At 41.6% G+C, this 23,509-nt stretch overlaps 1 protein-coding gene across 3 annotated transcripts in view; it reads left to right on the top strand.

Annotated features, from left to right (window-relative positions):
* Positions 1-1,085: 1,085 nt before the first annotated feature.
* ITGA4 (integrin subunit alpha 4) overlaps positions 1,086-23,509 on the top strand; it is a 109,159-nt gene continuing 86,735 nt past the window's right edge. For 2 of the 3 annotated variants that reach the window (XR_006273093.1, XM_043487442.1), the window contains exons 1-2: positions 1,192-1,528; positions 1,866-1,987. Coding sequence is in view for 2 of the 3 variants with exons in the window: in XM_043487442.1 (XP_043343377.1) it covers positions 1,332-1,528; positions 1,866-1,987 (319 nt within the window). In the remaining variant the exon portion in view is untranslated. Of the gene's footprint in view, positions 1,529-1,865; positions 1,988-23,509 lie in introns of all 3 variants that reach the window. The other variant, XM_043487441.1, reaches the window with a different exon arrangement.

Consider the following 23,509-nt stretch of genomic DNA (forward strand, 5'->3'; position numbering starts at 1 on the left):
TTTTCTTTTATTTCGTTCCCCTCTCTAGGGGATTTTCCCGACCCAGGGATCAACCCCTGGTCTCCTACATTGCAGGCTAACTCTTTACCATCTGAACCACCAGGGAAACCCCAAGAATAAGTAGACCTGCATCTCCTGCAAATACCACCCTAATCATCTATGGCTATCCAGCTGCACTAGAAAGAAACCCGAGGTACAGCTGGCTTACTTAGGACAAGAGTCACACACCCAGTTTAGTGCGGTGGTTCCCCGGCACGTTTGCAGAGGCCCATTATGGTGTCTGTATCTTGACCTCAGCAGCAATGGCTAATGTATCCGGTGGAACTGAGCGGACGTGTGGAAAGGGGCAGCATCACGAACCAGAGGGAAGAATCAGTCGAAATGAGGCAAGTCAGTGTTCCCTTACCCCAACCTAGCCCTTGAACCGAGCCACAGCCTAAACCGTCTGCCCCTCCCAGCCTTTCAGCTAGAGCCGCTGCTCCAGGCAAGCAGCCCGGACTGAAGAGGAAGTAAGGGGAGGAAGGAAGTGGAAGTCTTAAAGTGAATACCCTAACGTCTTTTCCACCAAAATGTACCTTGGGCGCCTTCAGGGAGTGGTTTTGTGTGTGTGTGAGGGGGGGGGGGTCCCCCTGGTTAATTTCTCTAGTGGTTGCTTATTAACCCCCCGCCCCCCAAATCAGGTGTAGTGCTGAATTATCAGCGAAGGTTCAGGACAGTTCCCTTCGCAGTCCATCTGGTGCCCAGGTTTGTGGCTGGCCTCTGGGCCACACGGGGCAGGCGGAGGAGCCTCTGCGCTCGTAGTGGGGCGCGCGCGGTCGGCAGGATTGAGGCCACGCCGCTGAGTATCTAGGCCCCAACCGCGGCTAAAAGGCGAAGCCCTGGCCCCTTCCAGCTCAACTCCGGCAGTGCCAGGAGGCCCGGCCGGGGCGCGCGCTGCGCAGCCAAGGTCCCCCAGCGCCCCCTACAGTCACGCGTGCCGGGAGTCAGCGCTGGGTCCTGCGACTCCGCACCACGCCCGGTACCCCACCCAGAGGCCGGCGCCCCGGGACTCACGATCACCGCACCTCCCGGCTGCAGAAACCCGCGTGGGGCTCGGCGGGCGCGTCGCATCCTCGCCACCTCGGATTGCTCCGCCCGCCGCCGCAGCCAGACTTCCCCTCCCTCCCTTGGTCCCTGCCCTCCTCCCTCCCTTCTTCGCTCCCGCCCGCCGGCGCCGGACACGCTGAGCCCCTTCTCTTGGGGCGCTCTTCCCCTCGGCCAGCCGTCGCATCCCGCGCAACTTGGGGACGGACAGTGGCGGTTCAGTGTTGAATGTTCCCCTCCGAGAGCGCATGGCTGTGGAAGCGAGGCGCGGGCCGGGCCCCCGAGGGGCCGCCGTCTGGGCGGCGGTGATGTTTCTGTTGTGCTCGGGAGTCCCGAGCGGGCGCCCCTACAACGTGGACACCGAGAGCGCGCTGCTCTACAAGGGAACCCCCAACACCCTGTTCGGCTACTCGGTGCTGCTGCACAGCCACGGGGCCAACCGATGGTGAGTAGGGTCGGACGCGGGAGCCTTTGGCATCTCAGAGCGGCTAGCAAAAAGCCCCCAGGGATTCCCTGCCTGGTTCAAACTTTCCTCTCTGTAGAGAAGGCAGGAGGGAACCCAGCTGGCGGGAGACGTGCTTAGGAAACGAACTCATCTTGGGGTGGCAGCAGCCGGGGTGCGTTCTGGCGCCAGGCCCTGAAGTTCGGGGTGGCGGGTTGAGTGCTGGGGCGGTGGGCGGAGGAAGAGGTGGCGGGAGCGGCCCGGCTGCCTCTGGGGAGACCCGGGGTTTAGTGGGCAGCGAGGCTAACATCTGCGCCCACGTGCGCGTTTCTCTCCTTAGGCTCGTAGTCGGGGCACCCACTGCCAACTGGCTCTCCAACACTTCAGTGGTCAAACCTGGGGCGATTTACAGATGCAAGATTGGGAAGAATCCCGCCAGGACCTGCGAACAGCTGCAGCTAGGTGAGTGGGGTCTGGGGACGGGAGCTAGTGAGTCTCACCCCACTCGTGTGGACCCCACGGTAGACAAGTCCTGGGAAAAATGAGAATATTGCCTATTCTCATTTAGGATGATTTTCACTGTTAAGTCAACACCATGTTCCCTTCTTAACATAAAAGAGGGCTCCTTTCTGTCAGTGGTTTTCTTCCTTTTGCTTATGACAGTGATTGCAGTATTCTGACAAAACTATGTAGAGGAAAATTTTTACACCTCCTCAGACCTTCACTTCACCTCTCCCTCCCCCTCCACCCCACACCATGTGTAAAACACATCTTAAAATCTCTCAGCACATTAATGACAGGATCCAGTGAAGCCAAGACTGGAATTTTTTTTCCGTCTTTGACCTATCAACCTTCTTAAAGAACAGGCTAAGGGGCAGATCAGGAATAGCAGTTGGAATTGATCCCATACCCTGTCATTTAGCCCTAATGACTTTCTAGAAAAGAAAGTATCATTTTACTTAAGATATGAAATGTTAAAGGAGAGCACAGGAAAAAATTGGCATCTCCACTGTTAATATAATTATTGATAAAATGAGGCTTAATGTATCATTATTAATTTTTCTCTTCAAAAACTCTTGATTTCTTAATGTCTCTTCTTAGATTTGTGACAATTTGAAAAACGCATTCTGTTGAGGGAGGGAAGAAAATTCATGTTTCAAAGTCAACAGCAAATTTGCTTTGCACAGACACATGGGGGAAGAAAGGGGAACTAATATTAATTCAGACCCTATCTTGCTTCAAACATTGTTAGGAACCACCATATATGTTGCTTCTTTTCCAGAAAACAACACTGGGCCATGGGTGGCATTGTTCTTACTTTACATGTGAGGACTCTGTGGTTCAGAGTGTTGCAAGGACTTTTTCTAAATAACTCAGCTAGTGAGTGGAAGATGGGACTGCAACTCAAAGTCAGGCCTCAGTTCAGTTCAGTCGCTCAGTGGTGTCTGACTCTGCGACCCCATGGGCTGCAGCACGCCAGGCCTCCCTGTCCATCACCACTCCCAGAGCTTGCTCACACTCATGTCCATCCAGTAGGTGAGACCATCCAACCATCTCATCCTCTGTCATCCCCTTCTCCTCCAGCCTACAATCTTTCCCAGGATCAGGGTCTTTTCCAATGAGTCAGTTATTCACATCAGGTGGCCAAAGTACTGGAGTTTCAGCTTCAGCATCAGTCCTTCCAATTACTATTCAGGATTGATTTCATTTAGGATTGACTGGTTTGATCTCCTTGCTGTCCAAGGGACTTTCAAGAGTCTTCTCCAACACCACAGTTCAAAAGCATCAGTTCTTTGGCACTCAGCTTTCTTTATGGTCCAACTCTCACATCCATACATGATGACTAGAAAAGGCCTGCTTGGGTCCAAAGTCCAAGCCATTTCCTGCCATGAGTACATCTTCGATGCAAATAAAATCCACTGAAGAGTCCAACATAGTGTCTGCTGAGCTGGTGAGTCACCTGTGAATGGTGAATAAATGGTTATACTTAGTACCTTTTTCCTATTTATCTTTATTATCCATGGGCTCTGAGGATAAGCTAGTCACTGCATCTTTAATACCCTCCCTTTTTTTTTCGTAGTAGTCTTTGCTTTTTCTCAAACTGGAATACCACTTCCCTTCATTGACAGTGAATTCAAATACAATATGCACTTAATGGAATTTTATTTTTGACTCAGCATCCATAAGAATTTAGAAGTTGTCTGCACTGCTTAAAATAAGTCCCACCCTCTTATTAAGCATCTTCCATCCCAAAAGGCAGACTAGGAAAGCATAGCACATTCGCAGACCTATCCATTTGGAATAACTCTGCAAAGCATAATTGTCTTTGCCTAAGAGACTTGTGGGATGAAGAATTAGGGAGCAGAGCAGACAGCTTTGATCTGCCAGAGGATCTTGACAAGGTCTCAGGAGGGAAATGTTTTATTTTGTTGTCCTGTCATAGTTTCCTGATTCATGACATTACAACCACTGGTATTTATCCCCTACTTCCTGTCTGGATTGGCACTGAATCTATTTCTAGATCTCTATATTTAACTGGAAAGATCCTGTCACAGTATTGTATTAAAATTTAAGATAATTTAAAAAAATCTGTCAAAATTGTAGGAAAACCTAAATTCTTTGGACACGTGGAACATAGGAAGTGACTACAGAAATACCCATGGAGAAATGTGCGCATGGTAGATGTACAGCAAACATGCATTAAGTAAAGATTTATTGGATGGATAAATGAATAAAGCAAAGTGAAAGCTTGATTGTTATCAACCTGGTTGGTAAATAAAAGAATTAACTAGAAATGATAAGTCCAAGGGATACTTTCAACTTAAAATTTTTTGATCAGTAAAAAAGGTATTTACTGAGGTGAAAGGCAGACGACAAGATTTCTAGTCAGTCAACTGGTAGAAACACTGATGGCTATAGTAATAGAACATTTGCACATCTTTGAACATTTGCAAAAGAGGTGACTGAAATTACTTCTCAGAAAACATTTTGAACAATCTATCTTCCTTATATAAAGAAATTGTATGTTACAATTCAGAGCAATCTCAGAAGTAACTTGAAGCTGTGAAATAAGGGATTGAGGATAATGTTTAGAAAGTTAACACCGAAAACAATAAATTGGTAACTAAAGGCTTTTTAAAATTCTCAGGTTTGTAGATTATGTAGTAGTATTTACGAAGAATTGTCAAGGAAAAAATATACACACACAATCATCTGTATAAGATGGTTTTAGTTGTTCTGTCTCAAATATATGGACAGTGCTTAGCTCACTATCTTACATTTAACTGACATTCAAAAAATATTTATTTTTATCTCTGTCTTCTACTTAAATCCATATCTGCATGTTATCTGTTATATCATGGTGAGATTATAAATACAGACAATTAATAGATGAAACCAAAAGTTAAATGTATAACTGAAAAGATAACAGTTGAAACACAGTGGAAAAATATTTTTTGTTGTCTCAACCAAAAATATCTTATAATATATAAATATTGAGCTATGATATCCATGTCATAAGATGTTTTCTTTCATTCATGTCCTAAGTTGCTATCAAGGAGATGAAGTTGAAAGATCTCTTAAAATAGCATCAAACTTCTACAATTCAAAGTGCTGTATACATTAACTAGTCTTTAGGTCTAACAATTTCAAAGTTTCATTCAGATAGATTCCTTCCTTCAAAAAAGGATGTCAATAACCTTCCCCCTACCTCCTAACCCCCCTTCCCTGTTGTGCATAATATTGTCCCATACTGTGGTATGTTCAGCGTAGTCATAATCAGAAGTGAGCGGCAAATGCCTGTTTATCTCGAATGTTCAGGGGATGAGATGTTGAGACTCAGGTACCCCTTTTAGTGAAGTGAATTGACTGGGGAAGAGATGTATTTCTCCCTGAGTGCAGACAGGCTCCTTCCACCTCCCTGCCTACCTAGGGGTATTTTCCTGCTCACTTCCTTGGTACTGCCCTCTGTGAACCAGAGGAAGGTAGTCTGCCAATCAGGAGGTCTGAATCCAAACTTGTCTGTGAAGCCTCTGTGTCTGGGGAGGTCATAGTGATTTCCACAGTTTCAGTTGCTTTTCTACTCAGGTGCTCTGCATCCTTGCTAGGTTTTTTTAAAAGGAAACTTTGAACACAGTTGGTTGCTAAATTAAGGCATTACAAGTAATGACTTTGTTTATGTATTTAATGATAGTCCATTCATGATCACCAATATTTGAAGACAGAAGATAATAAAATATGTAAATGACTATAAAATTATATTTAAAAGATTGTCTTTATTTCATCTTTCAAAAGCCATACTCTCTAGATCTTTCATTACTTTTAACTTGCTGCCAATAGCTTTATACTGATAGCTACTAATAATATTATACATGTGTGTTTGTATGAACCTGCAGACTTGAACAAACGCACACTTGTCTGGATAATAGAAGTTATAATTTTGTTATATAATGTACATGAAATGTATACAAAATATATAAAATTATATAATTATTGTCTAATACAGTAGCCACAAGCTACATGTGGCTATTGAGTACATGAAATGTGGTTAGTTTGTAGTAAGAGGTCCTATAATACAGATTACATCTGGATATTAAAGACTTAGTACAAAAAAATTCATACGTGTACATATATATATAATCTCTTGATTTTTTAGGTGTTGACCATATGTTGAAATAAACAGTTTGAAATTAATATCAATTGCATATTTAAATGAGAATATTTTAGATGCATTAGGTTAAAGAAAATATTAATTTTGCTTATTCCTTGTTACATTTTAATGTGACTACTGTAAAAATTATTTCATATGTAACTTGCATTATGTTTCTATTGGAGAGCACTGTTTTAGGAAAACATAACTTCCCTATGTAAAATAACCCTGACTTTTTAGCAAGTACTTTCCCAATGTCTATATGTAAAATGAATAAGATTTTCACTTTTCTAGACCAGTGTCGTATAATTACTAGACCTTTAAGCTCCCTTCTTGTCCCTCTTTTTCTTACTAGAGAGAACAATGGTTTATTACAAGTTAATCATCATTATTTCCCTTCAGATTTCTTTCTGGAAATTATATAACCTTAACCAGCCTCCTGATTTATATTACATTACCTATTTGGAAGAGGTTAAGTTAATTAGCAGCTGTGTCATTTAACTAATGATTACCTCATTCACACTTCTGCCTGATTTGTAGGAATTATTAGCTTAACATTAAAAGACAAACCACTCACTGTTGAAACATCAAATATGTTCTTGATAACTTTTTTTCTTATTTGCAATACTCTTTAAATTGTAGCTTATGAAGCTGATGTTGACACAGACTGGTCATTTTGAAAAATCATCATTGAACAGAGGTTTGTTATGCTAATTATGCACAAAATTAAGACAGAGAGATTAATGAATAAACTATCATATTAAAAGAATTAAGTGTCCTGGTTTCCAACAATTTCCCAGACTCCATCTCTGAAAGAGTGGCTTCCACCTGGTTTGAGAGATGAGGTTTTCTAAAATGCATTTTATTTATTGCCAAAAACTTACTTGACCACTGGGTGATATTTCCAATGGCTAAAAAATATCTCCCCTTGGCCACAGTTTTTGGGCCAGGTATGGTGATCCATTGTGCACGTGGGTCATGGGTTCATTTGGTCGTTCACTGAGGGATGCCTAAGTGCTAGAACCTGGGCATACAAAAGAAACACCGCCCTTGCCTCAAGGGGTTTGCAGTCTATAGGTTGGGTTATTATAGGAAAGTATGGTGAGACAATCTACTCTAGTTAGAATAAGGTGATGTCTTCCTAAGGAATTCTAGTGGAAAACTGAGGGAAGAAATCAGTTATCTCAGAGGAAGAGGTTATGGGAAAGGGTGCTGGACAGAGCAAAGCGTGTCTGAGCACCGGAGGTCTCTGAGAGGGCGGTGTCTTTGGATGGAAAGAAAAGAGCATGCATGTGAAGCGGTGTAGATTAGAGAAGCGAGCAGGGATTATTGTGTGACAACGTGGTGAGTCCTCGGGCAGCTGCAGGAGCAGCGGCTGTCCGCGTGCTCTTGTGTGGTCACACTCTTCCTCCGTGTGGGCCCCGTGCAGTGGAGGCTGGGGCCCAGATGCAGAGGGAGGTGTTGGCTCCGGCGGGCGTGGTGGCGCTGAGCAGTGACGGAGGCAGGGTCTGCTGCAGACCCGCAGGCACCCACAGGGGCCCCGGCCGGCCGCGTGCGCTCCCGGGTGCGTGCCCGGCAGCGCGGGGGGATGGCGGGCAGCAGGCTGCTGACCTGCCGGGCACAGCTGCGTGGCCGCACCTCGAGCCTGGGCCTGAGGGTGACATCAGCCGCTGGGGGTGGAGGCAGGTGTTGTGTACTTTGGCTTTGGTGGGTACCGAGAGCAGCTCAGTCGGCCAGCTTCTCACACCAGGGTAGCCACAGAGGCCTGGGCTGGCTGTTAGTGTGGTTCCTGGGCTCCTCCGGGGCAGGGAGAAGGGCTTATGGCAGAACCCAGGGATCAGTGAACACTAATATGTGTGCGACAAAAGCTGGCAAGATCTGCAGGAGGTCCAGGGCGTCTGTACTGGCCGCTGACTTAGTCAGCTGTGAAATCTGTTGTTTGTGTGCAGGGCAGGTCTCTGTGACCTGGACTTTGTAGTTGGTAAATGAGAGAGATGAACAGGAAGAAGTTTTCAAAGATGTTACCCAAGGTTCTGACTTGGGCTGTTGGACAGATGATGGTGCTATGTCTGGTGAGATGTAAAAATAGATACCTGGTGATCAGCTGGTTGTATGGGCCTGGCGGCAGGAGAGGTCTATACAGGCAGTTCAGAGTTGAAGGTTATTGGCAGAGAGATGGTAATCAAAGCCATGGAAGTTAATGCGTTTAACCTGGGAATGTTCTAGGTTAAATGGATCTCTGGACCCAGAAGAGATCCCACAGGACTCCTGCCATTTGAGAAGCAGCTTGAACAGTATTGGTCAACTCTAGCTGCAACCTAGATTCTTCTGCCAAGCTTTAAGAAGCCCAGTGCTGGTGGCCTTCTCCTAAACTAGTAAAATCTCTGCGAGTGGGTCTAGCTAGGTTAGATATTGTGATTTATAGTAAGAAATAAGAATATATATTTGGTCTTCAACCCTATTTCTGGCACAGTGATCCTAGAACCCTTGGAGTTCTCTAGAGTGATAAAAATGTCTTTTGTTAGGTTAATGAGGTGACTTTAGAACCAAAGGATGTGACTGGTTGCCAGCAGAGCACACTGTATGATCAGAGGATCGGAACTTTCATTGATATCCCCCTGACACCAGCAGGAGAAGAGAGGCTGGAGGCTGAACCAGTTGCCAATGGCCAATGATTTCATCACTCATGCCTACGCAACGAAACCTCTCTAAAAGCCCAAAAGGACAGGACTTAAGAACATGTGGGGACTTAGGATCAGTGGTGCATTCAGAGAGGGCCTGGGAACGCCCTTCATGCTTCCCGTGTCTCGCCCTGTGTCTCTCTTCCATCCAGCTGTTCCTGTCATTCCTTTTATGATAAACTGATAATATAGTGAGTAGAATGGTTCTCTTGAGTTCTGTGAGCCACACTTGTGGCTCAAACCAAAGGAAAACATCAAGGGAAACTTCAATAGCCAGTGGGCTTGAGATTGACATCTGAAGTGTGTGTTGGGGGGTGATATGCAAAGAAAGTAGTCTTTTTTAATATTTCATGTATTTTATTCAACTGTTAAACATACTCCCAGTGCATTTTTACCTTTCAAGTTTCTTCTAAAAGTTCCATTACCCATTGAGGAAGTTTTATGTGAATTTATTAGAGTTGCCTAAGTTTCCTAGTCCTATAAAGGATAATCACAAATTGCTGAGTGATAGTAAGGTATTTTTCCGTGTTGTTCAGTAATGTACTGTATTTACTTTTTTCTTTTTGTTTACTTTTTGGTTTCCTTCACCCATTTCTCCCTCCTTGCCCCCACCTCTGGCAGCCACATATCTGTTCTCTCTCTGAGCTTTTTTTTTTTTTTTTAGATTCCACATATAAGCGAGATCATAGAGTATTTATCTTTCTCTGTCTGACTTAGTTCACTTAGCATAATGTCATCAGGGCTCAGTCATGTTGTTGCAGACAAGATTACATTCTTTTTTATGGTTGAATAATACCCCATTGCATGTATATACTTCAGTTTCTTCATCCACTCACTCTTCATTGAACACTTAGGTTGTATCCCATCTTGGCTATTATAGATAATACTGCAGTAAATTTGGGGGGGGGGTGCATTATGCTATTTTTAGTTGTGTTTTCCTTTTCTTTGGATATGTATCCAAAAGTATTGCCGGAATTGTTAGAACTATGGTAGTTCTACCATACGGGAGTTCTATTGTTAATTTTTTGAGGAACCTCCATACCGTTTCCATAGTGGCTGCCCCAATTTACATTCCCACCAACAATGCACAGCCTTTTTCTCCACACCCTCACTAGCATTGATTATCTCTTGGCTTTTTATAATAGCCATTCTAACAGATGTGAGGCAATAGCTCACTATGATTTTGAGGTGCACTTCCCTGATGGTCAGTGATGCTGGGTCTGTTTTTATACAGCCCTGCTCCATATTTTCTCTTATTCAGTAGGTTGCTTTTTCATTTTGTTGATGGTTTTCTTTACAGAAACTTTGTAGTATGATGTAGTCTCACTTATTTATTTTTTCTTTTGTTGCTTTTGCTTCTGGAGTTAAATTTAAAAAATTATTACTCAGACCTTTGTCAAGGAGCTTGCAGAACTGAACTCTTAATCAGTGGGATCTGACATTATCTCCAGGTAGATAGTATTATAATTACAAATTGGATTTCAGGACCCCTGCCTAGTATCAGAGAATTTCTTGGTGCTGGTGTGGAAAAGCTTCACCTACACACATTGGAGTTGGGTGTGGAATCCTTAGTAGGGCATTGGGAGTTTCCAGAGGTCCCCAGATGACTCCAGTATTCATCCATGGTTAAGAACCATTGGAGAAGGAAAAAGAGCAAGGAAAATAGACTGAGGAGGAAAAGCCAAGGGGTAGCCAGGGAATCAGGTCAATGTGGTGTTATGGAAGCTGAAGAATGGGAGATCTTGAGAAGAGGTGAGTGGTTGGCATGTCAAAAGAGGCCAAGAGGTCAAGCTACTTAAGAGCCTAGGAGGATTCTTTGGATTCAGAAAGAATTGGTTTGTTAAGAACCTTGGAAAGACCTGTTTTAGTGGTAATGCCAGACTTCAGAGGGGTGAGGAGTGGGAAAATATTGGTGCCAGATATCAACTCTTCCTTAAAGGAAGAGTTCTTCCTTGGGTTCTTCCTTCATTTATTAAATAAATGTTATCCATTACTTATGTTGGTACTTGGAATAGAAATTTGGCCAAGATGGCTAAAGCCTTCAAAGAACTCAGTTATAGGAATAACAGGTAAACAGAGAAGTACTTATGAGAAATGTCACAGCATAATGGTAGATATGCACAATGGGGAGAAGAAGCTGGATAATGACAGTATTTTGGAACAATGGACATGAGTAAACGAGTCAGTTCTGGCCAGTTTCGATGAGCACATGGTAGTCTCAATAAATGTGAAATGGATGGGTACGTTTCTCAGATTTGGGTGGGGTCTTCTAGGATTTACTGTTTATTTCAGCATTGTTCGCAGAGGTCTAGGCCAGTCTTGCATTCCAGACTCTGCCCAGTCACACTGGACAGTCTAAAGAATATGCACTCCTGAGACAGGAAGTCTAGAATGGACTGTCTTTAAAACTGGGGGAATTTTAATTTTAGGAGTAGTTGGCAATATCAAATTAGAATATGGAAGTGGACTTGCAGGGGACAGGACTGGGTCCAGTAATGCCGTGTGTTGGCTCTGATGTCCTCAGTTTATCCCTAAGGATTTTTAACAAATGATTAGTCATCTCTTTCATATAATTTATATGAAATACTGGAATTCACAATGAATTGTTCAGATTTAGTAAGAGTATAGACATAGTTGTCAAATCTCTTTTGCTGGAAATCTTTTGTGAAGTGGATTAGACATGTCCTTTTAAAATTATATTCTAGGTAGAAGTCTCTTGTCAGTATCTACCCTCTTTGAAATCATTCTAGGTCTATCTAACCTCAATGCTATGCTCTGTTCTCTTGGGACCATTTTTTTTTAGTATTTATTAGAATATCATTACTTTGTCTGAAGATCATTGTTACATTGTCTCTGCAACATCTTATCCCCCCGCTTTAAACTTTGAATGAAAAGTTGTCCTCTGCTGTCAGGAGCCCCTCATCTCAGTCTGATCCTACACTGACTGGTAGAGAACGATGCCATGGACTCCCTGACTGATTTTTACTTTTCTCACATATTTTTGAACTTTATTATCACCCTGACCTCCTCCTCCATCCTACCCTGTGAATTCCAAAACCAAGCTCAGAACGTCAGGATTGACCACTGAGCATTAAGTGCCGGCAGGTTTCCCTGAGTCCTTTTCTGTTCACATTTTTATATTGTTTTTATTTCAAAGAACAATAGTGTTTCTAATATTGTGATACTTTTTCAAATGAAATGGTACTTATATATTAGTGATACTTTTTCAAATGACTCATTAAATCTAAGAGATTAATTGAAAACCATGGAAACAGAGAGTTGTTTTTCCTTATTTTCTAATGTTGGAAGTCAGTGTTAAAATATGTTATTATGAAACAGAATTAGAATAGGATTGTCAATAGTGCCAATACTTGGATTCATTCGCTGATTAATAGTGAAGTACTCATAGCAAATCACTGTCAAGTAGTATAGGGTAGTGGATGACAGAGTAGGCTTGAATCTTTCCTTACCCCACTTTTAAGTTTAGTGACTTTGGGCAAGATGTTTCTTCTCCCTTTCTTTCAGCTTCTCCATCTATAAAATTGGGATAACGATAATCATACCCACCTTTAAGGGATATAAGGAAAATTAAGTGACTTAATACATATGTTCACATATATTAAAAGTGTGCCTATTACATGGGAAGCATTTAATAAGTGTTATTTAGTATATAAATAATACTTACTGTAAGACAACATTCCCTCTTTACATTACACTTGGCAGATATATCAGTTGCTGTACATCTTTCTGCTCTACTTAGTAAGAAGACTTGTATAGGTTTTCTATAGGAATGTGAAGAAGTTTGGACCAAAGACACTTGGAGGGAAACCCTTATCTGAGATTCAGGCTCACAAGCAGAATGGTTTTCTAGGGCTCAGAAGTCTAGTATGACTCAGGATCAACCCAGATTTATAAAACTGCAACCATCAGGCTTGACTCTGCTGCCTGAATGCATTCACCTCTGGGTGGAACTCTTCCTAAATACAACAAAGTAAAATAAATAAAATTATAAAATAAAAACTATAATTAAAATGACCTAGAAGACTAGAATAGCTGTTTTTTTCAGGCCTATGATTATAGGAACTGTTACTCATATAAATTGAGCATGATTATCCATCATGATCAGATTTTTATTACTAAGTCTAAGAACATGACACTTAAAGATACATCAAGAATTGTTTCTAATTTTGAAATTTAATTTGATATTTTGATCCTTGATAGCCACTAGATGAGTTGTTAGAAATGCTCTCGGAAGTTTAGTACTTTCACGTCCCATATCTCCTCTAAAACTGGAGTGTTTTACTTTTCGTTACTCAGTTATCGTTATGGCTGTTAAATTCATGAACATCACTGTTACCTTTTAGAAACATCACCACCACATTTTATTAGATGTGTGGGAAAAGTACACAGTTTAATATAATAAACATAATCTAATGGGTTTAGTAATAATTAGTGTTTGATAAGAAATAAAAACCAGGGGCCCTTTGGCTTAAAGAGCTGAAGGAATGCTGCTGATCCAACCTCACAGCGCTGTGAGCTCCCTCTGCTGGCGTGTCCCCATCAATGCAATGTGGGTACACTGCGGAGTGGAAGCGTTGACCGCTCATTTAATGAACACCTACTAGGTGCCAGAAAGTCTTGTATGCATAGGCATACATTTTCTGTAATTTTTATAACCCTCCAACGGTAGACCTTGTATTCTGGTCACATTTGAATTGGTATGTTTGCTTTTAATCCCATATGTCTTTTCTGTATTATGTTTCACTCAGTAATGGTTGCTTCTACAAATAGATTTATTGAATGAATGACTCTTTATAGAACATAGAACAGGAGTCATTTGTTTCTCAGGATTATTTGAGAAAAATTTAGAGTGGAAGAGTTTGAAATATATAGGACTAATCTTTCAATAGACTAGAACTTCATGTTAAAAAAAAAAGTAATTGGTGGAGGTAAGGTCTTTCACTATTTCTCTAAAACATGAAAATTCTGTCATGTTTTGAAAGATCAGACCAATATGTGTGTTGTCTTAGTATCCAGAAGGCAAGTTTGAGACCCCCCCATTAAATGTCTGAACTGATTAAGCCAGTGACACAGGCAGATAAACCAAATGTCGTTGCATCCAAAAGTCCCAAGCTGCCCTGCCCACAATGTGTCACTCAAGCTGTCAAAAGGCTACAGAAAGACCTTTGAGTCTGGTCTTACCACTTGCCCATTCCTCAGTGGAAATGCCAAAGCATTGAGAATTGATCTAAACTGAGGAAAAGATCAGGGTAAGATAGGGACCGAGAAAGCGACATTTTTCATGAACCCTAGAAAGTTGACTAGAAATTTTACACACTTTCAGCTGGCAGAAAAGATTAGAAAGTGAAATTTATTCAGATAATTCATACATTTGAAATATCTGTACAGTTCTATTATATATACTCCAGATTAGTGGAAAGTAACTACTTTGAGATCTTCAATTACTAAAAGTTTTTAAAAATTCTTTTCCATTATGTTTTAGTGCAAGATATTGAATATAATGTGCTGTACAGTAGGACCTTATTGTTTATCTCTTTTACGTATAATAGTTTGTACCTGCATCTGCTCATCCCAATCTCTTAATTTATCCTTCTCTACCTTTTTCCTTTTGGTAACTATGAGTTTGTTTTCTATGTCTGTAAATCTATTTTTGTTTTGTAAATACATTCATTCGAATCATATTTTAGATTCTGCATATACTTGATATCACATATTTGTCTTTGTCTGATTTACTTCACTTGATATGATAATCTTGAGGTCCATCCATGTTGCTGCAAATGGCAGTATTCCATTCTAAAATATCTTATGCTTGATTCTAATCTTTTCCATTTACTGGCCCCATGAATTTGGACAAATCTCTTTACTTCTTTAAGATTCTATTTCTCTACCTGTAAAATGAGATTGTTAACACAGTCCTCCATTGCCGCTGTGAGAATTAATGAATTGAATGTGTGTGGTAAGAGCTCGCTGACAGTTCAGTTCAGTTCAGTCGCTCAGCACGTGACTGAATCGCAGCACGCCAGGCCTCCCTGTCCATCCCAAACTCCCAGAGTTTACCCAAACCACGTCCATCGAGTTGGTGATGCCATCCAGCCATCTCATCCTCTGTCGTCCCCTTCTCCTCCTGCCCTCAGTCTTTCCCAGCATCAGGGTCTTTTCAAATGAGTCAGCTCTTCGCATCAGGTGACCAAAGTATTGGAGTTTCAGCTTCAACATCAGTCCTTCCAATGAACACCCAGGACTGATCTCCTTTAGGATGGACTGGTTGGATCTCCTTGCAGTCCAAGGGACTCTCTAGAGTCTTCTCCAACACCACAGTTCAAAAGCATCAATTCTTTGGCACTCAGCTTTCTTTATAGTCCAACTCTCACGTCCATACATGACCACAGGAAAAACCATAGCCTTGACTAGACGGACCTTTGTTGGCAAAGTAATGTCTGCTTTTTAATACTCTGTCTAGGTTGGTCACTGACAGTGATATGCCACAAATATGTCATGGAGGAGGATATATGCCGTGACATATGTGTACCTTAATCATATCTTTAGCTTAATCCTTAATAACATCAACATCAACTATTTTTTGCCTGCTTTCTCTGCCGGGCTCTGGCCCAAGCCTTCACACATCCCTCATTTACTCCCCACAGTCCTTGCAGAATCCCTCTGAGACAGCCATCTCTGGAGGCCCACCTAATTCTTAGTCCTAAACCATCCTACTCACATATTGCACTTTGTAAAGATCTTCAAACCTACAAACATTGTTTTTCTTCAGACCATCTGTTACTATCTTAAAACTTAAGGGACTAATGTTTTGGAAGAGAAGTAGGGGAGAAGTGTAGGAAGAAAGAAGACTTCTCCAAAGTCTAGATCCCTGAATGGTGAACATTTTGCAGTTGTATCCTCTGGTGGTTCTCCTCAGTCGCTCAGTTGTGTCTGACTCTTTGTGACCCCACGGACTGCAGCAGCCAGGCTCCCTGGTCATTCACGATCTCCCGGAGTTTGCTCAGATTCATGTCCATCGAGTCAGTGATGCTATCTACCCATCTCATCCTCTGCTGTCCCCTTCTCCTCCTGCTTTCAATCTTTCCCAGCATCAGGGTCTTTTCTAATGAGTCAGCTCTTCAAATTAGGTGGCCAAAGTATTAGAACTTCAGCATCAGTCCTTCCAATGAATATTCAGGGTTGATTTCCTTTAGGATTGACTGATTTGATCTCATTGCTGCCCAAGGGTCTCTCAAGAGTCCAACCTCTAGTACCCTCTAGTGGAGTATTTTGTGGTGGAAGAGATGGGTATTAGAATTCCCTCCCTCAGCAAATATTTTGTTCCTGCCTGCTGCATGTAAGGCCCTGTTCTGTGCTGTGGAAATGCCACAGTCAATTAAATAGTCAATCTTCCCTCATCAAGTGACAGTCAAGAGCAAATATCTAGTCTCCCATAGTCTCTGTCATATTTTGTCACTTGAAACAATGGCACTAAAATAGATGACATGAAAAACAGCAAAAAGAAAAAAAAAGTGTGGAGGGAATGAATGGCAAAAATTGTTCTTAATTGGCTTTGTACTAATATCCTTTGTATCCATCTGTCAAAATCACAACTTATTCACATTTATATACTCATGTACATACTAAAATGAAATCAGTAAGTGGAAATGAAAACCAAATAGTAAGCATACATCTTTGTATTTGCTTTCCCAAATACAAATTGAAAGAGGAAAAATACGAAAGAGAAAGATGGACTTAATTTTTAGAATAAGGAGTATGGTTTTCATGTGGCTTTGTTTTTTTTTTTTTAATGTCTACTGGGAAAATGCATTCAACTGTGCTAAGAATTAGTCATTCTAGTTGTATAAAAGCATGGAAAATTATCACATATTAATTTCTACTAACCTCGTTTATGTTAAACCATGTAAAGTACATTTTTTAAATTATGAAGCTGATTTGATTTACTAAGAGTTTAGATCAGTAATGTATGAGCTGAATTGAAAACCAGATTATAAATCATTTCAGTATGACATTTGGGTAAAATATAAAGATCATCTGCATTTATTTATGATGTTCTGTCAGGGAAATTCATGAGACTTAACTTTCTCATGACAACTCTCATAATCATCATTTCTGACCAAATTATAAATACTGTATTTACACATGAAAAAAATTGGCTTAATATTTGATATACTATTTCAATGTCTAATTGAAACCAAGGAGGGCAAAAAGATATTAGTATTATTTTCTAAATGGAGTAGTTTCTTTTCAAATATTGTATAACACAGGAAATGGCAAAACCATGTATATTGCAGAGCAGTTGCTCACAAGTCCAGATGCACGCTACCATTACCTGGGGAACTGTGTGAAAGATTCTGAAGTCTGAATCTCGATCTGGGCACATCAGATCTGAGCCAGAGAATGGGACCAGGTGTCAGCATTTGTTCGAAACTCCCCCAGCTGATCTTGATAGCCAGTCAGAGCTGAGAACCACGTGAAAAGGCGTGGCCTCCAGTGCATGGAGGTGAAGGAAACGCTCTTGAGAGACCCAGAGCATAAGCTGGTGATGTGGTCTGACCCCTCTGCCAAGATCCTGCAAGCACTGCCGAAGCGGAGAGCGAAAGTTGCTCAAAACCAAGAAGAGACCCAGCTCAGTAGTGGAGATTTATAAGCTGTTCTTCCAGCTGATTTTGTCTTGTTACCAGGGCTGAAAGTAGCTCAAGATTATTGATGCTGTTGGGTGCTGCCTGTGACAGAAGCAGTGTTAGGACGTAGAGAGAAGAAACTCATGTAAGCGGGAGTCTGTGTGTTTGTTCATTTTCTAAGTTTGTGACTCTTAAGTATGAGAGTCTGAGCAGTGATGACACTGTGATGTCACCTGGGAGGGCTAAAACTAAACCAGAAAGGATGGGAAGGGGTGTAATCTGTGGACCTAGAAAGCAGTTAATGAGATAGGAGTCGCTCTAGTCTCTATTTTAAAGTCAACAGATAAGAGAACTCAGCTGAGAAACAGATGATGATTCACTATTTTTCTCTATAAAAACTTTAAAAACTTCTGGGCCATTTTCAGTGCAAGTTCGATGCATGAAGCCGGGCACTCAAAGCCAGTGCCCTGGGACGACCTGAGGGATGGGGTACGGAGGGCTTTGGGAGGGGGGTTCAGGATGGGGGGGTACATGTGCGCCCATGGCTGATGCGTGTGGATGTGTGGCAAGGGCCACCACAGTGTGGCGAAGTGATGGTCCTCCAATTAAAATAAATATGTTAATCAAAAAAAACTTTGGAGGCATTTTCATGCTATTTACATGGCATTTTGTGGTTTTAAACTATATGTTTATTGCATACATATTACTATAGGTTTTTAAACTTTGTGGTGGCATCTCTAGAACAGGAAACTTGTGTCTAAATATTGGCCGTAATCTTAATGGAACTGTTCATTAAATATACTGCATTTTAAAGTAGTATAAATACATTATAGCATCAACATATTATAAAGAGATAATACATTGTTTGTGACCTCTGTTCCCTCCTGTCTTTAATTTCCCTCCTGCACAATTGCTTCATAAACTGAATGCTAACTAATTTTAGAAAGACATTGGTATTTTCAGAGAAGATACTTTATTGGAGTGTCTTTTGGGATGTTGTTGTTCAGTTGCTCAATTATGTCCAACTCTTTGCAACTCCATGGACTGAAGCACGCCCGGCTCCCCTGTCCTTCACTATCTCCTGGAGTTTGCCCAAACTCATGTCCATGGAGTCCATGATGCCATCCAACCATCTCATCCTCTGTCGTCCCCTTCTCCTCCTGCCCTCAGTCTTTCCCAGCATCAGGGTCTCTTCTAATGAGTCAGCTCTTTGCATCAGGGGGCCAAAATACTGGCGCTTCAGCATCAGTGTGTTTGTATGTGTGTGTGAGTTGCTCAGTGGTGTCTGACTCTGCGACCCCATGGACTGTAGCTCGCCAGGCTCCAGGGTCCATGGAATTCTCCAGGCAAGAATATAGGAGTGAGTTGCTATTACCTTCTCCAGGAGATCTTCCCAACCCAGGGATCAAACCCAGCTCTCCCACATTGCAGATAGATTCTTTACCATCTGAGCCACAAGGGAAGCCCTCAGCATCAGTCCCTCCAATGAATATTCAAGGTTGATTTCCCTTAGGATTGACTGGTTTGGTCTCCTTGCTATTCAAGGGAATCTCAAGAGTCTTCTCCAGCACCACAGTCCGAAAACCTCAATTCTTCAGTGCTCAGCCTTCTTTATGGTCCAGCTGTCACATCAGTACATCAGTTCAGTTCACTCAGTCATTCGTGTCCAACTCTTTCTGGATCATTTAAAAAGCAAAAGAGTTCCAGAAAAACATCTATTTCTGCTTTATTGACCATGCCAAAGCCTTTGACTGTGTGGATCACAACAAACTGGAAAATTCTTCAAGAGATGGGAATACCAAACCTGACCTGCCTCTTGAGAAATCTGTATGCAGTTCAGGAAGCAGCAGTTAGAACTGGACATGGAACAACAGACTGGTTCCAAATAGGGAAGGGAGTACGTCAAGGCTGTATATTGTCACCCTGCTTATTTGACTTATATGCAGAGTACATCATGAGAAACGCTGGGCTGGATGAAGCACGAGCTGGAATCAAGATTGCCGGGAGAAATATCAACAACCTCAGATATGCAGATGACACCACCATTATGGCAGAAAGTGAAGAGGAACTAAAGAGCCCCTTGATGAAAGTGAAAGAGGAGAGTGAAAAAGTTGGCTTAAATTCAACATTCAGAAAACTAAGATCATGGCATCTGGCCCCGTTACTTCATGGCAAATAGATGGGGGAAACAGTGGAAACAGTGACAGACTTTATTTTGGGGGCCTCCAAAATCACTGCAGATGGTGATTGCAGCCATGAAATTAAAAGACTCTTACTCCTTGGGAGAAAAGTTATGACCAACCTAGACAGCATATTAAAAAGCACAGACATTACTTCATCAACAAAGGTCCATCTAGTCAAGGCTATGGTTTTTCCAGTGGTCATGTATGGACGTGAGAGTTGGACTATAAAGAAAACTGAGTGCTGAAGAATTGATGCTTTTGAACTGTGGTGTTCGAGAAGACTCTAGAGAGTCCCTTGGACTGCAAGGAGATCCAACCAGTCCATCCTAAAGGAGATCAGTCCTTGGTGTTCATTGGAAGGACTGATGTTGAAGCTGAAACTTCAATACTTTGGCCACCTGATGCGAAGAGCTGACTCATCTGAAAAGACCCTGATGCTGGAAAAGATTAAGGGCAGGAGGAGAAGGGGACGACAGAGGATGAGATGGTTAGATTGCATCACCAACTCAATGGAGATGAGTTTGGGTAAACTCTGGGAGTTGGTGATGGACAGGAAGTCCTGGCGTGCTGCATTTCATGGGGTTGCAAAGAGTCAGACATGACTGAGCATTTGGACTGAACTGAACTATGCGACCCTATGGACTGTAGCATGCCAGGCTTCCCTGTCCATCACCACCTCCTGGAACGTGCTCAAACTCATGTCTATTGAGTCAGTGATGCCATCCAACCATCTCATCCTCTGTCATTCCCTTCTCCTCCTGCCTTCAATCTTTCAGCATCAGGGTCTTTTCAAACGAATCAGTTCTTCCCATCAGGTGGACAAGGTATTGGAGTTTTAGCTTCAGCATCAGTCCTTTCAATGAATATTCAGGATTGGTTTCCTTTAGGATTGACTGGTTGGATCTCCTTGCTCTCCATGGGACTCTGAAGAGTCTTCTCTAACAGCATAATTCAAAAGCATCAATTCTTTGGTGCTCAGCTTTCTTTATAGTCCAACTCTTGCATCCATACATGACTACTGGAAAAACTATAGCTTTGACTATATGGAACTTTGTTGGAAAAGTGATGTCTCTGCTTTTTAATATGCTGTCTAGGTTTGTCATAGCTTTTCTCCCAAGGAGCAAGTGTCTCTTAAATTCATGACTGCATTCACCATCTGCAGTGATTTTGGAGCCCAAGAAAATAAAGTCTGTCACTGTTTCCATTCTTTCCCCATCTGTTTGCCATTAAGTGATAGGACTGGATGCCATGATCTTAGTTTTTTGAATGTTAAGTTTTAACCCAGCTTTTTCACTCTCCTCTTTCAACTTCATCAAGAGGCTCTTTAGTTCCTCTTTGCTTTCTGCCATTAGGGTGTCATCTGCCTATCTGAAATTATTAATATTTCTCCCAGAAATCTTGAGTCCAGCTTGGGCTTCATCCAGCCCAGAATTTTGCATGATGTACTCTGCACATAAGTTAAATAAGCAGGGTGATAATATATAGTCTTGACATACTCCTTTCCCAATTTGGAACCAGTCCATTTTTCCATGTTCAGTTCTAACTGTTGCTTCTCGACCTGCATACAGGTTTCTCAGGAGGCAGGTAAGGTGGTCTGGTAATTCCATCTCTTTAAGAATTTTCCACAGTTTGTTGTGATCCACCCAGTCAAAGGCTTTAGTTGTAGTCAATGAAGTAGATGTAGATGTTTTTCTGGAACTCTCTTGCTTTTTCTTTGATCCCACAGATGTTGGCAATTTGATCTCTGGTTCCTCTGACTTTTCTAAATCCAGCTGGTACATCTGGAAGTTCTTGGTTCATCTACTATTGAAGCCTAATTTGAAGAATTTTGAGCATTTCCTTGCTAGCATGTGAAATGAGCACAATTGTGTGGCAGTTTAGGCTTTCTTTGGCATTGCCCTTCTTTGGGATGGAGTGAAAACAGACTTTTTCCAGTCCTGTGGCCACTGCTGAGTCTTCTAAATTTGCTGGCATGCGTGCAGCCCTTCAACAGTGTCATGTTTCAGAATTTGAAATGACTCAGCTGGAATTTCATCACCTCTGCTAGCTTTGTTTGTAGTAATGCTTCCTAAGGCCCGCTTGACTTCATACTCCAGAATGTCTGGCTCGAGGTGAGTGATCACACCATCATGGTTATCCAGGTCATTAGGATCTTTTTTGTACAGTTCTTCTGTGTGTTCTTGCCACCACAACTTCGAGTACATGAATCCACCATTTATCATCTATTTTTGACATTAATTAAAAAAAATAGAAGTTTTAGTAAAAAGTCAAACATTTGTATCATAATGAAAATTAAAATTTCTTGTTTGTTATGCTTTCACTTTCTTTCAATTACATGGGCATAATGTAGCCATAGTAACAACTTTCTTTGTTAGACTTGACCCACACAATGCTACAGTATAATTGTCTTTCTCTCCTTCCCTCCCCCTTGTCCCTTCTTTGTTTTATTAACTTGAATAGAGAAAGCTTATGCATCCATTCTTGATCAACGTTTAGGCTGCAGCAATATCTCTTTTCCATTCCAAGTTGTTGTTTAGTCACTAAGTCATCTCTGACTCTTTTGCAGTGCTATGGACTGTAGCCCACCAGGTTCCTCTGACCAGGGAATTTCCCAGCCAAAATAGTGGAGTGGGTTGCCATTTCCTCCTCCAGGAGATCTTCCCCAACCCAGGGTTGAGCCCATATCTCCTGAATTAGCTAGCAGACTCTGTTACTGAGCCACCTGGGAAGCCCATTCCAAGTAGCCACTGCTAATCAAGCCCAGCCTTGTTTTTCCAGACTTATCCTTAGTCGTCTTCCTCTGTCTCATGCTCTTGGCAGGCACTACCAGGAGGTGGGAATTGACATTACTGTTCTGCAAGAAACTTGGCCAAAAAAAGATGAGCCATATAGCATAGTAATGGTGTTCCAGATCATGAAAAACACCTGGGGTAGTCAGGGCCTCACTTGGACCTATGAAATCAATCTCTAGAGAAGGGGCTAAGAAACTTCAGTTTAGCTATGTCAGAGGGTTGGTTTGTCCTGAACTTCATGGTAGAGAATGAACAAATGTATAAAATGTATACACAAATATCTTTCCACACTCCTTAAATTCTCTCTTACCCAGGAGACTTACTGCAAATAATTTCATTTTCCAATACTACATTATCTGTGTAAGTATTCTGAGTTTGCCCAGGAAGCTTTATCTAGGGGTTAAGATGATAGGTGCCTAATGATTTAGAGTATGGTACCTATCAATGAATGAAATTTGGTACTAAAATTAAGTTTAAAAACCCAAGTTCCATGTCTTCATCCAATCAAATTGATGCAAATGTATTTATCTGCCTTTAGAATTAAGTTCAAGTGGAATGGACCTGTCACATTGCAATTGAAGTGTGTGGAAATAGGCAGCAAAAGGAATCTTAATATGCTGCATCTTATTCTCCCTCAAAAGCAGTTACTTGAAATCACAGTTAATATGGGATCCCAGCCATAAAGCAAAGAAGTTATTTTAACAAAATAAGAAAAAAGTCACTGGGAATATCACTTTTTTTTTTATGTTTTAGAAGTATTACTTATGTGTAATATTTTATTTTTGGCTTTCTGGCTATTCATGTCTTTGTCAAAGTGCCTTCTGAAGTTTTTTCTATACTAAGATAATCCAGTTTTTCAAAGTTTTTTTTCTTTGTTGAAAACATCACAGTTCCACTAACTGTAAACCATAGGGCAGTTTGTTTAAAATGGTAGGCATTATTAGTATGTTAATTATATACAGCTGCTTCCCACAGTCATCATCTTCCAGCTTCAACAAAGTGTGACTTAAATGTTGAGGACCATATTGTAGTCCT

This window comes from Cervus canadensis, chromosome 15 (assembly GCF_019320065.1).
Source record: "Cervus canadensis isolate Bull #8, Minnesota chromosome 15, ASM1932006v1, whole genome shotgun sequence".
NCBI classification, from domain to species: domain Eukaryota; kingdom Metazoa; phylum Chordata; class Mammalia; order Artiodactyla; family Cervidae; genus Cervus; species Cervus canadensis.